The sequence below is a fragment of the Centroberyx affinis genome, unplaced genomic scaffold (genome assembly GCF_046629955.1).
Source record: "Centroberyx affinis isolate AG114_WGS23_722 - 3 ecotype Tasmania unplaced genomic scaffold, CSIRO-AGI_Caff_v1 ptg001340l_1, whole genome shotgun sequence".
Classification (NCBI taxonomy): Eukaryota; Metazoa; Chordata; class Actinopteri; order Beryciformes; family Berycidae; genus Centroberyx; species Centroberyx affinis.
The window spans coordinates 553,853-567,790 of record NW_027279837.1 but is presented as its reverse complement, the minus strand read 5'-3'; the positions used below and the strand labels follow the sequence as shown (position 1 = coordinate 567,790).

Sequence of the window (13,938 nt, the reverse complement as noted above, 5' to 3'; positions counted from 1 at the left end):
AAAGGGGGAAATGATGTAAGATCTGCCTCTGCTTGCATCGACAGCACTGAAAAGGCTTCTGATGTGAGCTGATGGGCTGTCAGGCTAAAGGGTCTGTAAAAATGTGGGCTATAGTGGAATAACCACTGGTAAAGAGGTCAATGAGAATGAGTAATGCAGGGAGACTAGTGATACTAACACCTACTGGCTTTGATCTCATGGCATACAGGGATCAAGGCATGACTGCTTTCAATCTCAGTCTGTAACCAAATAAGTAAATGATAATCATGCATTTCATGAGGATGAAGTGCATGAAGCCATCTTACAACATAATTGCAATTTCTTGTAATGATCAGAAGAGGGCAACAAAAGCACTAGCTATTCTCCATGAATGACGGTGTCGAAGTTGAAGGTGACTGCTCTGGAAACTCAGCTGCTTGTCTAATAATCTGTATTTCCATTTTTAATGAGAGGAATGGAATATATTCTCACCCAAAAAGCTAAGATAACACCAGACACTGCACATTTACTTATTATTTTGGCTTAGTTTTGACTTAAAACCCATAACCTAGCTCCATTGGATATGGTATGATCATATTTTGTCCCATTTTCAATCCCATTTTATTAAACATAATGTTTCTGTGTAAACAATGATAATGCTAGCAGTTCATTCTGTCTTTATAGTCTGTCTTGGTTTGGTGACTCCACAAAAACAAGCACTTAATTCAAACCAATAACATTTCCATATATTATTAAAACCAGCACACAAGCAAGAAAGGAGACTTAAAATATAATTTCCGTTTTTATTAAAACCATACAAACATTTGTAGTCAGTTATAAAAGAGCAAAGTGGCTCTTCTGGCAGAGGGGCAGTGCTGGGCACTCCACGCTCCCCTCTGAGCCAGATCTGCCTGGCCTCCACCCAGGGCCGGGAATCCCTGCTTTCAAAGTCAGTTCTTTATTGGCCCAAGGATCCTCCTCATATCTCCACTAAATCTACAGAAAGAGTAATGTATTTACACATTTATATATAAAAGAGGACAATAAATGTGAAAACTAAAAACAAAATCAAAGAAAAGTTGAATGCGTTTAGCAAATCTTGACTTTTCTGATATTCAGACTTTGCTTATATAAATGTTCTGTCATTTTTCTTTTCCGGGTCTCACAAGACACTTAACATGTTTATTCTTTTTTATTTTTTTCATCATTCACAATGGAAGATTGGCAGTGATCTTTCTCTTTTTTCCGACAGGCAGATATAAGGCACATACCTCAATGTAATTCCCTCCTTTCAAAGGAAATGATTACTACTTCTTTCAACAACAAAAAAACACCATCAATGCACAGCTACAAAAATGACAAAAGTACCAAAAACAATAAAACAATTTGTACCTCATTGCTTTGACGCTGAATACTAGGTAAACTACTCAATATTCTGTGCGCAGTCGCGTAAGACTGCAAGGCAATACTAACACTGTTGACAAAGTCACTGCAATACTTGATGGCAGTACACATTCTGAATTAAAGAGCTTTGGAGAAAATGACATGGATGATTTCCTATAAAACAAAACATCATTTTATAGCATTTACCATCATGAGAGGGAAATTCATGTGCTGTGGACCACTGTTGGTCAGTAAGACAGATTAAAAACATGAAGCACTGAAATATCTATTTGTATAAGCATACATAAAGCACCAAATGGGACCCTTTATCATCAAGAAAAAAATGTCCATTTTCACATCAGCTCCGAACAACCGTGCAATCCAACGTCAAAAATCAGATTATCACTAACAGAATATAAAAACACGTTGTTATATACACCCGTGAGTACCTTACCAGACTAACTAAATCAAGCCATTTAGATATCAACTAGAAGACTATTTATGGTGCTTGTGAATTCTAAGACTTTGATGTGTTGTCCTTTTATTTTGGACTCAATACCATACTGTGATACTCTTGACAAAAACACCACTTGGTAAGACTTGGTAGAAGCACTGAAACATTAAGATTTACAGATTCGCAAAAGTAACATACAAACAAAATGACAATAGATGTAAATATACCACTTATCAAAAACTATGATATATAAAGTTACCATCGGGGCCTCTTAAGTTAAATGACCCATTTCTGACCTGCTGGAACGAGAATGGAATTAGAGGCTTTGTACCTATGGGATCAAAACGATAGATACTTGGCACATGGGCTAGTCTATGTACTTATAAAGACAGTGTTTATGTTTAACCTTGAATACATGCATTTATACCAACAGTGTGTACAGCAAAAAACAGTGACAATACACAGAATACTGTTTCAAAGAAGTGAGATTTTGCTCACCATCACATAGTAATACAAAGAGAAGGGCTTCCAAAAATAGCCTTCATTCCAGAAAAGGAATATAACTATTTATCTATACATATTTTTGACACATCCCTTTTCTGTGTGGGATGACAATTTTACAAAATAAATCTGTTTGGCAACTATCTCTTCCAGAACAATTTGTTTTACGTACATAATAAACCTCTCATAATTGCCACTTTTTTCTAAGTGTTACCATTTTTATCCTCTTTTTTTCATGAGTTCTTCACATACACCAGAGTTTTTCTCTTCCTTTTTTCATTTTTCCCAAGGGAGGAGAGAGCAGAGAGAGAGCAGCTATTGCATGATAGCCAGGAACTTGCTCTCCTCAGCAAGGGTGGTGAGGAGGGAGCTCATGTCTCCAATGGCCATGTTGTTGAGGCCGGGCGCCACGCTGTGGAAGGTAGTGGATGCTCTAGGGGTGGTGAGCCGAGATGAGGTCCTAGACAGACCTTGGAAGATGGAGGGACTTAACACCCCTGATACCAGACTACCCTGGTCGTACCCATCCTCCAGCATGGCACCAAAGTCCAGACTTACCACCTCATCCAGTACACCAGGCACACTGCTGTCCACTGTGCTGGTCACCTGGTCTGCACCGGGAGAGAGGAGGGCGGCCGAGTCCCCGCTGCCGCCACCTCCACCTTGTCCCACAGACTCAGTCATGGAGTCCAGCAAGCACTGGTCCTCCAGGACAGGGAAGGAGGAGGCCTTAGGGTCCACTGGCTCGAAGCAGAGCGGGTCACTGAAGCCCTGTTCTAGGTAGCCATGGTCCGGGGCCTCCAGTTTCAGCCCAGACACCTGGTGAGCAAGGGAACAGTGGGTCCCATTCCTCTGCAATTGCTGCTGCTGCTGGTTGAGGCTGGCCTGGATGCCATTGGTGCTCTCTGGATTGAGGTACTGCTGGGTCCTGGCCGGGTTCCTGTAGCTGCTGCCGACCGGCGGGCGAGGGGCAGGAGCCTGGGGATTGTGATGAAGAACGGGACCCTGGGAGAGGCTGGGGAGGCTGGAGAGGCTGTCCATGGAGGCCCTGCTCAGGAGTAGGTTGCTCCCGATCTGGCACGAGGTGCTGCTGTTGTGGTTCTGCTGGAAGTGGCTCTGACTCTGAGGTCCATTGGAGGCCTGCTGCCTGTAGCCCTGGGGAAGAGGCCCAATGGTGATCTGTGAGAAGTCAGGCCTGCCAAAGGTGTTTGTGGGGTTGTGACCGTTCCCTCTCATCTCCATGCAGGAGTTAGTGGATGTCTCAAGCTTCACCCCTGGGTTGACCCTGCAAGCGGCCTGGGACTGGTTAGCCTGGGCACAACTGTTCTGGAAGTCACGGGCCAACCGCCCTTGCTGCTGCACCACCATGTTCCCAAACCTGCCAAAGGGAGCAGATGCGGCTCCGTGTTCGGACCCCTGCCACCTCCCACACTGCCTCTGGTGGTTGTGCTCCCTCTGAGGAGATCGCTCGGCACTCCCAGAGCTGACCTCATTCCACTGGATGGGCAGCTTACTGGGGCTCTCTCTCTCTGCTACCTGCTGCTGGAGGCTGTGCGGCCCAGGGAAGGTCAGGTTCAACCCTGAGCCCTGGATCTGCTCCATCTCCCCTAAAGACGGGTGGGAGATGTCCCTTTGGCTCGCAGCTGTTTGGTCCTCGACGTGGAAGCCTCCGTCTGCCTGGTCCTGGGAGCGGAGGTACTGTACCAGGTCATCTGGTAGCATGTCCTCATCCCCCAGCAGCAGGCCGGCCTCCCCCTCCTCCTCCATGGCCAGGGCTTCTAAGGCTGAGTGTTCTGTGATGCTGGGGGTGCAGGGTGAGTGCTGCAGGCCTCTCTGCAAGTTGCCCTCTGAGCGCGTATAGTTCTGCAGGCTAAAGCTGCGGCTTTCAGCTGTAGGGTGGTGGATCCCAGACAGAGGCGGAAGAGGGTGGAGGTTGTTAAGGCTGTTGAAGCGTTGCACTTGAGGCAGGCCGAAAATATCAGGAGCCTGCGTCCGCACTGGGTCACTGGCCCTCCGATCGCAACTCCCTGGACCCTCGCCAGGATAGAAGACCCTCCTCCGGTAACCTGCATGTCCCGTATACCCATTGGCGTACCCGTTGGTGTACCCGTTGGTGCCGTCACTGCAGCGGCGCGGCCTGACCACAGGGGGCAGTGAGTGGTTACCACCACTGTGACCGTCATCCATCATGGCCATGCGAGTCTTCAAGCTCATGCGCTCCATGTTGGGTAGAGGCGTTGGGGGTGGGCCGCCAGTCGCCGCTGCATACTTGGCTTTCAGGTGGTAGTGCTGGGCTGGGGTGAGATTGAGCATCCCCCGTGACCCTCCCCCTCCTCCTACGCCTCCTCCCCCTACGCCTCCCCAGCCCCCACCTGAGAGTACCCCTCCACCCCCTCCTCCTCCCCCACCTCCACACTGGCTGGCCTCGCTGGAGCGTCGGGAGGCGTCGGTGGAGATGGGGTCGTAAGAGTCGGTGGAGCTAAGGTTATGGAGGCGGCGGTGGTGGGCGGCTGATGCCACACCCTCACTCTGGGAAGCCTGGCTGGAGCGTCGGCTGGAGAAGCAGGGTGAGATGCCCGAGGAGCGCCGGCTGCTGCTCAGGTAGGCAGAGCTGGTGGCGCTGCCGCTGCTATCACGCCGGTCGCGGAGCAAATTGAGCACTGTCAGCTCCGTGCTGCCCAGCTCGGGATGAGGAGGAGGCTGAGGAGCAGACACACCCCACGGCCTGCCCAGACAGGATCCTGAGGAGAAACACAGAGAGAGAGGCAGAAAGGAAGAGAGAAGATGGAGAGAAAAGAGCAGACACAGGTTGGCGACAGATAGAGAAGTGGGAAAATGATGTGGTGAAAGGGAGATTACAGATGGAAAAGAGAGAAGAAGAAGACAGATGAGTATAAGTGCACAGAGATCCCTCAGACAGATGCTGCCACAAACAACTGGCAGCACTTGGCCATGAAACATTGTTACATGCTATTCTGACTGATATGATATACAGCTTGATACGGTTTGATACCATTTTCCAGCGGAACAGAAAATTTTAAGCATTTGTTTTGCCTGAATGCTTCAGCCCAGTTGGCAAGATGGAATTCAGGATAGTTAATCTCTCAAACTGTGATTTGTATACACATTTGGGGTGACTATCTAACTCTGCTGCTGTTTACAGCTGCTTCTTATCTATAAAATGCCCAAGTGAGTGTCCTATGTGTCAAACTAAGACCACTTCTACTTGCCATTGTAAAATTGAGGTTTGTAGACTTCAGTAAACCAGCACTTGGAACTGGATTTCCAAACTCACTTGGACATCAAATTTTTTAATGAAAAACTGAAAAACAAATTGGCATACCCTGGAGTAAAACATGACATTGATCAATATTATGCATCATTGAGGCTACATATTTTACTCATGATCTTGTCAAGTCAAAAAATCATGGTAATCATGAATGTTACTGCTGCTATATCAACAAAAATATCCATCACAGGGTTTTCCTCGGGATGTGAAGTGCTGATCCTAGGACAGAGCTGAGGCATATTGATGAATTTGGATGCTATTTTATTTTTAAAAAATCAAGGCCATCCATTCATTTTCAAAAACTTTCAAGTCCTCAAATTCACAAACTTTCAAGTTGCATTGGATACACATGTTTATTCAAATCAATATGTAACAGAGGCTGTAATTAAGTGAATGTAAATGTGTTTGTAATTTTCTGAGGTGAGCTTACCCTTCCCCAGGATGTTGGGTAGCGTGGAGCCTTTGGGGGGCGGTGTGGGGGACAGGGGCCCCAGCCTGGGCAGCGCTCCATTCACCTGCTTCAGCCTCTCCATCTTGATGTGCTCCATCCAGCGCAGGGGACGGCCAACACTTCGCCTCGCCTGCAGGGTCAGCATGGCCGCTGTCGCCGTGGAGACCGTGGAGTCCATGATGGGGGCTGGCTGACCCTCGCACTCCTCCTCCGCCTCCTCTTCATTTTCCTCTTCCTCCTCATCCTCCTCCAGCCCCTCCCCTGGCGAGCGTCCGGCGCTCACAGCAAGCTGGACTCCACTGCTGGGATAGGCGCTGACGGGGGACTGGTCACTGCTGCATGTAGACTGACCGCCAGGGCTTGGCTGAGACGTCTGAGACAACAGACAGACAGGCAGACAGACAGACAGACAGACAGACAGACAGACAGACAGACAGACAGAGGAAAGGAAGACAGAGAGACAGACAGACAGGCAGGCAGACAGACAGACAGACAGACAGGCAGAGGAAAGGAAGACAGAGAGACAGACAGAGGAAAGGAAGACAGAGAGACAGACAGACAGACAGACAGGCAGAGGAAAGGAAGACAGAGAGACAGAGAGACAGAGGAAAGGAAGACAGAGAGACAGTTGGGAGAAGGGAGGAGATAAAGAAAGGAAATAGGAAAGCCAGATTATTATCAAGTTTATTTCAGATAACACGACGAGGACAAATGCACTATACCATATGTCACAAACGATGATACGATGTGATGCTTTGGAAGATGCATTTCCTATAACATCAGACAACAATAATTATTCATAAAGTAATGATTGGTCATCATAAAAGATAATTTTATTCATGTATCATTGTATCATTGTACATGTATCCCGTATCACTGCAGTTCCAACTGGTTCTCCAAACCAGAGAACCAATTGCTACAATGATTTATATTAACTCTTTTTTATCAAAAGGTGTTTGATACACAGTTTTCATTGCATTACTGGGGCATGAGAAATGCCTCCCCCTGTGCCATCAAATGTGCTTGTCCGGACACACAAAAAACGCTCCAGAGGAGAAAATCATGTTTTGGGCTGACTGGCAAATAGGATAAAGGCTTCTTTTGAGACCGGCTAGTGCCTAATTGGGTTGTTTACTTTAAATTTTAGAAACTGTGGTGCACCGAGGAATAAGGGAATCACTTTTTTGGCAGAGAGTGTCAGCAGTGTTTAGAGACTACTCACCCTGTTTACTATGAATGCATTTGGCTGAGCAATTGAGCCCTAGGCACTATTGGGCATACTTTCAATACACACTGCCCTCATGCCATTGGAAATGCACTTAGTTCTGCCCAAAGGCATGGGCATTGCTCACTGAAATATATCGCCCTCAGTAAATATCACTGCCACTCTTCAACATAAAGTACAATGAAGTGAGAAGAATAACCTTGTAATGAACGTGAGGGATGAGAGAATCCTACGATGAGAACAAACCTGGATCGTTTTGGGTGAAAGTGTCTAATAATTGTGATGGGATGAGAACATAAATCCAATAAATCCAACAGATAATGAAAGGAATGGACAAGCAAGGAACAAGTGAGATTTAGAAGGAAGGTTTTACGAATGCAACGTGAAGGGACACCTATCTCACCTGATTACCCACTGTCCTTAGAAAGGGAAGGAGTGAAATGCCGAAGCATTGGATAGAAGAAAACATTTACTCATTAGAAGAGGTCAGTATCAAATGTGCATGCCTGCTACACAAACACACACACACACACACACACATCATTGTTAAAACACACACAAACCTTAATGTTAAGCATACAAACTGAGTTTCATTCAACTTAGGAGAATGGTATTAAAAAGCATTAGACAAGGCTGCAGGGGAGAAAATATTATTAGTGTGGATCAGTGGAACGTCAGAGAAAATTAAGTGTTTCTTTCCAAAATGAACTATCTATGAAAAACTTCAGACCTACTATTACAGAATGTTTGTTGGAATAAAGTTAATCACATTATGCGTTTTTATTGAAGTTATGAGACATCTGAAGATGTTTTCTTACACGATAGTTCTATTGTTTGAGGATAGAATCAGTTGCGGTTTTGAAATACTGACTAATGAATTTCAGGTAGCAAAATCTTTCCGAAATGAACCGTGTCGAGTCTTACCATGGGCTTCTCTGTCTTGATGGACTTGACCTGCAGACATTCATCCTGTTTTGAGGTAGCGTGGTTGTACTCCCTTTGGTCCGTGTACCCGCCCAGGGGCAGTTGCCCTGGCGACCGGCCCTGGCCGTTGCCCCCGGGCTCCCGGGGCTGGGGAGGGGGGCGCGGATAATCGCCACGCTGTTTCTTGGTGACGTGCGCCTCGGGCCCGTGCACCGTCTTGACGTGCTTGCGTAAGGAGCTCGGGTCCGTGTAGCGCTTGGTGCATCCTGGGATTTTACACACGTACGGTTTCTAAAAAGAGAGGAGATGAGGAGTGAGGAGTTGATCGCCTACACCGAATTCTAATACTTATAGTGAAGTCAAGGGAGCGTGACGGGACTTTGACTGTGTAAAAATATGTTTGTGAGCACCTCATTTGAGTGTGTGCGATTCTGATGTTTTGCCCGGTCCGAGGCGTTGGAGAAGGCCTTGTTGCAGCCTTCGTGCTCACACACATAAGGTTTCTCTCCTGTGTGGGAGCGCAGGTGAGTCTTCAGGTTTTCCAGGCGGGAGTAAGCCTTGGCACAGCCTTCAAACTGCAAGGAAGAGAGGGAGGAGGAGGAGGACAACACCCACACATCCTTTAGTGTACTTGTAATACATAAAGTCACCTGAGACCTGATCTAAATCTAAATAAGGATGCAATAAAAGCGTTTTTTCATGTACAAGTCAACTGATGTCAACTAAAGCATCCTTACTGTGCACTTGTGTGGTTTTTCCCCAGTATGTCTGCGCATGTGGACCACCAGCATGTACTGGGCCTTGAAGGGCTTCTGCTCCCGCGAACACTCGTCCCACCGACACACAAACTCCTTCTTCTCCCCGTGGATGTGGTCGTTGTTTATGTGCTGGAAGAAGAGACGAGAGAACATTAACCAGAGCGACTGGGTCTGTATGAGGATATTGTATTTACTGTGGTGCATAATGGGAACGAAGGAAGTGACTAAGTGGAAAATCGTTCCGTCTTGAATTGATTTGTTGTTCTTGTTGAGGAAATTTTTGTCATAAATTTTGTTGCTCTGTACAAAAGGGCAGAAGAGGCAAACACAACCTCCTGTTTCCTGTTTTCAATTTCTTTCATGTTGTTTTGATACAACAATTTCTCCCATTTCATTTCTTTCATCCCATCCCTCTTAACCCTTTCCTTCCTTTGTTTCTTGCTTTTCTCTTTCTCGCCTTCCCCTCCGCCGGAATCTGCACACAGAGGAATAAAGGCAGGCTTGTGAGTCTCAGGGTCCGATCTGAACGGGATTTTCAAATAAAACCCTGTCACTTCGCATCACATTGGGCCCTTGCCCCGCCGTGACAAGTGCTGACAGTTGTGCTGCCGTGGCAACTTCCAATCTGAGGCTTAGGAGGGAGGGGAGGTGGGAGGGAGGTGAGGGGATAGGGCGAGAAATCAAAAGTTCAGTCAAGGCATCTGAAATGCAAGGGTTTTACAACTCCAGCCAAGCATTATATCTGTGAGCAGCACCTTCCTCTCGCTCCATCCCCCTCTCTCTTCCCATTTCTCTCTGTCTTTTCACTAACTGTCTCATATACTGACCAGTAAAACGGGGTAAGTGGTGGATGTTACGGAGGAATGAAGGAGGTGAGGAGAAAAAAAAAATGGCATGCAGACGGAGAATCCTCCGGGGATGAAGTCAACATCTGGCTCTCTTTCAAAGACAACAGTGTGTGGTGGCCTCTGAAGTGCCTTTCCGAGAGCAATTTAAACCCAGGGAGACAGACACAATATCCTGACCAAAAGGAACCAGTATTATTACATTCCAGAGCAAGAGTCTTTTACCTTGGGGTGGGGGGTGCAGAGAGAAGGGTGGGAATAGGAGAGAAGGGGAGGGGATAAATAGAGACTTGACTTTGAACGGTCTTAAATGTCTGGGGAAAACACGCTTTCTTTGAGCACTTACTCGCAAGGCTGTTGAACTATAAAACATGCAGAAAAGAAGCAAATAAAAGTAAAAAAGGCAAACGAACAGTAAAAAAAAAAAAAAAAGAAAAGTCCCCCCATTATGCTCAGGGTCACTTTTGACAGGCTTAGAGGTTTTGGCCTTCCTTTTTAACTACTGTACTGAGATAAGGGAATAGAACCCATATAGTTGAAGGCACTCTCAAGGTATGTGCAGACGTGTGTGTGTGTGTGTGTGTGTGTGTGTGTGTGTGTGTGCCAGGGTTAGTGCCCCTCCAGGCGTGACAATCCCCTGACAATGGCATCTTTGTGCCGTCCCAGTGCCCCTCCCCCTGACCAGCTAGTGACCCCACACACAACCATGACCATGACATCCACACAGCTCCTTGTCCCCATCAAAGCGAGGGAATCGCCCCACAACACACACCGCCCTATGAGATCTGACCTTTCTTCAAGACATTTTGCCCCTAAGGCTCCTAACTTCAAAACAGCTGCACTCACGTCCCACTATATATAGTAGGAGTGCTCCAATACAGCCAGATACACACATATACTGTAGGCCTACTGCCTGAGCAAGCTCCACTGTTCACTGCATCCAAATCCCAAATGTATCAATAAATGAGTCAACGCAGTAGCAGTGGGGTGTGATAGCAAAAAAAAAAGGCTAAAATTGACATTAATATATCCGCAAAGGTCCTCCATTATTTTCACTTGACAATTTTTAATTTAAAAGTGACAAAACAAGACTAATTCCATAGAAAATGATTGGGGACTGGACGACCACAGACGTTAGTGAAGTTTCCCCAAGATTGATCTTCTCCCCTCCCCAGTCAGAGCCACAGAAAACCTCGGCCTCCTCTCCTCTTTTTCTTCCTCCTCTCTGTGAGGGAATCCCTGTGGCAAGCGATCGGTCTGTGGCGAGCGGCGTTCAATATCCCCCGGCTGAGAGCGATGGGAGCGCCGTGGCGTTGGATCACGCCGGCGGCTGGCACGACACACACACACACACACACACACGGATACACACCGTCCGTTGACGGATGTGATGCATGAGCCCCTGAGCTGACAGAGAGGGGGACAGACAGTGCGGGGAGAGGGGCCGCCGAGAAACCTAATGGCATGATCTAATGGCAATTCTTATTGAATCAATAATCTCCATGCTGAGCGGACAGGCCCCGTTGGCCGGCTAAATCGACAAACAGGTGCTGATAGCGGCGGCGCGGCGGGTTATTCATCTTCCCCCTGCCAGCTTATCGGCCAACAACTGTAAAAACGCCACCAAGATGGATTTAGGAGGGAGTCGCACGACAGAGAGCGCCGGGGACACGGACACAGGGGACACTGAAGCCGTCTGTGACGTCGCAGAGGCGCACATACACACACACACACACACACACACACATACGTACATACATACAGGTGCAGATACTGTATTCTTAGTCCAGACCCCTGCCGTAAGTGAATGGCCATGCAAAAACACAAACAATTTTACACTTGGATTGGTGTATTTATGTATTTTCGAAAAACAAAGGCCTCCATTTTCAAATTATTTCCACTCCCTCTATGCCAAGGCTCAAATCGTGGATTTACACCCACGCATCTCTACACACATTACTGTAACACCCAGAATCCTATCATTACTTTGCTATTTCCCAGCATTTGCCCACTTCAGTATCCATCTCCATGTCTCCTTATCAAACTCTCTCTGGGACACGGCCCTCATGCATTAGAATGCAAGCGTGCATGAAAAGAGGGCCTGTTTACAAGGCAATTTCACTAAGCTGTGGGACCCGCAACACCGTTTAGCTTTATCAAACACCGCCTAATAAATCATATGCTCTTTTGTGATGTCAGTTGCTGAAGCGCTTTGTGTAAAGAGCAGGAGAAAAAAAAGGCAAAGAAGGGAGGGAAGGAGGGAGGGAGGGAGGGAGAAAGTAAAAGGGGAAAATTGAGAGAGAGAGAGAGAGAGAGAGAGAGGGAGGGAGCGAGGGAGGAGGGGGCAGGGAGCTAGAATTGGCATGTGTAATTCAGCACAGTCTTTTCATCTTAGAGTAAGATACTCCAGACAGATAAGGGGCCTAATCCTTCTCCTGATCAAAAAAAATCTGCATTTTACCAATTAAAGGCCTGTGCCAGCAGCCAGAGAGGGGGGCCGCCTTCAGACTGCGCCCACGTTTATCTCCCTTCAACACCGGGGAGGCAGCAGCAGCAGCAGCCGCACACTGGAGAACCAGCCCTCCATCCAAGAACAAGGACATCACAGCGCCACCTAGGCACATTACTTGGAACAACACAGTCGACTGAGGAGGGTAGGAAAGGGCTGATCAACTGTGAGAACACACACACACACACACACATACCGACAGACACACACACACATACACAGCATCTCACTGAACACTACTCCCACCCCCATCAGAGACCCTCTATATCCCCCACTTAGTCTAGCCAACATAATTCCAAATCTGCCACTGGCAGGGTTGGGTAGCTTACTTTAAAAATGTATTCCATTACATTATCAAAATTATAATCAGTTACATAATGCAAATTATCCAAACTCATAAATGTATTCTGATTATTTTCAGTTACTGTCAGCTTACTTTGCTGTATTTGAGGTATAAATATACAGATAAGAATAAGAGAAAAATGACATCGAATACCTGCCGCTATTTAAATGGCTGTCTGAGTTTCCCAGTAAAGTACTCCCAGAAATAATCCTAATAATAATAATCCTAACAAAATACAGTTACATTTTTTTGTGTATAAAATATGTAAATATGTAGGTCTCAAGCCAGGAATGGTTTAACCACAGTAACATGTGAAGTCATGCCACACTATTAAATATAAGAGCTAATGATACTCAGTGATATTTCTCTGTGGTCATGACACAACAATAAGATATATAAACTTAGATAGAATAGTCACATAGTCTTAGTCTGTGTTTTTCATAACATCATACTCAGATGACCTTTTGATCAAGAACAATAACTCTATTCTAAAGCCACTTGTTATTAAAAGACTGTTATATCATATAGAGGACAATACTCCTTAAGTTGAATTTTTCATCATATGAGAACGCTGTACAGTTATTTTCTTATGGATTGCACCATGGCTCGGCCGAAAGGGGAAGTATCAGGAATAGATCAATGAGGAATAATAAAAGCTTGTTGAGCAAGGCCATATTAGGGAATTATAGAAGTGTGGGGTTGGCATCTCCCGTGACAAACGCCAGTGAAAAAAGCCCACTTCAAGAGAGACATTAAAGAAGCCACCAGGCCTTATCTTTAAAAGTACTCCCTCCAAGGGGAAAGAGGGGAGGGAGAGAAAATGAAAGAGAAAATGAGAGAGGGAGAGGTTTATGCCCAAAAATGGGAACCAAAGCATGTGAGATGAGTGGAGAGGGAGATTGAGAGGTAGAGAGTTGAAATGTACTAAGTGATTGGTGAGAGAGGAATAAATGAAATAAATACAGCAACCTAAAATTGACACCCGCCTCGCTTTTGCTGACTGGGTAGGCCAGATAAGTGAGCTAAATTGCATAGATCTGATGTTTATCTTATCGCCAGCACCGAGAGCGCTTAAACGCAGATGATAAAGGAACACCATGGCATGTCATGGTGAGAGCACGTTTGAGAGTGTAAAAATATGCATCAAGAGCGCGGCAGGAGAGCTTTTGAACAAGGTGGAAAGCGATGAGGGTGGTGCGCAGGCTTAATTCTAAAATTAGGCCAACCACAAAAGAAAGGCGGATATTTTAATCAACGCAACCGTTACTTTTAATACT

At 46.3% G+C, this 13,938-nt stretch overlaps 1 protein-coding gene across 1 annotated transcript in view; it reads right to left on the bottom strand.

Moving 5' to 3' along the window:
* Positions 1–768: 768 nt before the first annotated feature.
* The window catches only part of gli3 (GLI family zinc finger 3), a 97,754-nt gene continuing 84,584 nt past the window's right edge, over positions 769–13,938 (bottom strand). Inside the window, exons 11-15 of the mRNA XM_071525834.1 lie at positions 8,944–9,093; positions 8,617–8,781; positions 8,207–8,497; positions 6,037–6,430; positions 769–5,058 (exon numbers count right to left, since the gene is read on the bottom strand). Of these exons, the coding sequence (XP_071381935.1) occupies positions 2,633–5,058; positions 6,037–6,430; positions 8,207–8,497; positions 8,617–8,781; positions 8,944–9,093 (3,426 nt within the window). The 3' untranslated portion in view covers positions 769–2,632. The remainder of the gene's footprint in view (positions 5,059–6,036; positions 6,431–8,206; positions 8,498–8,616; positions 8,782–8,943; positions 9,094–13,938) is intronic.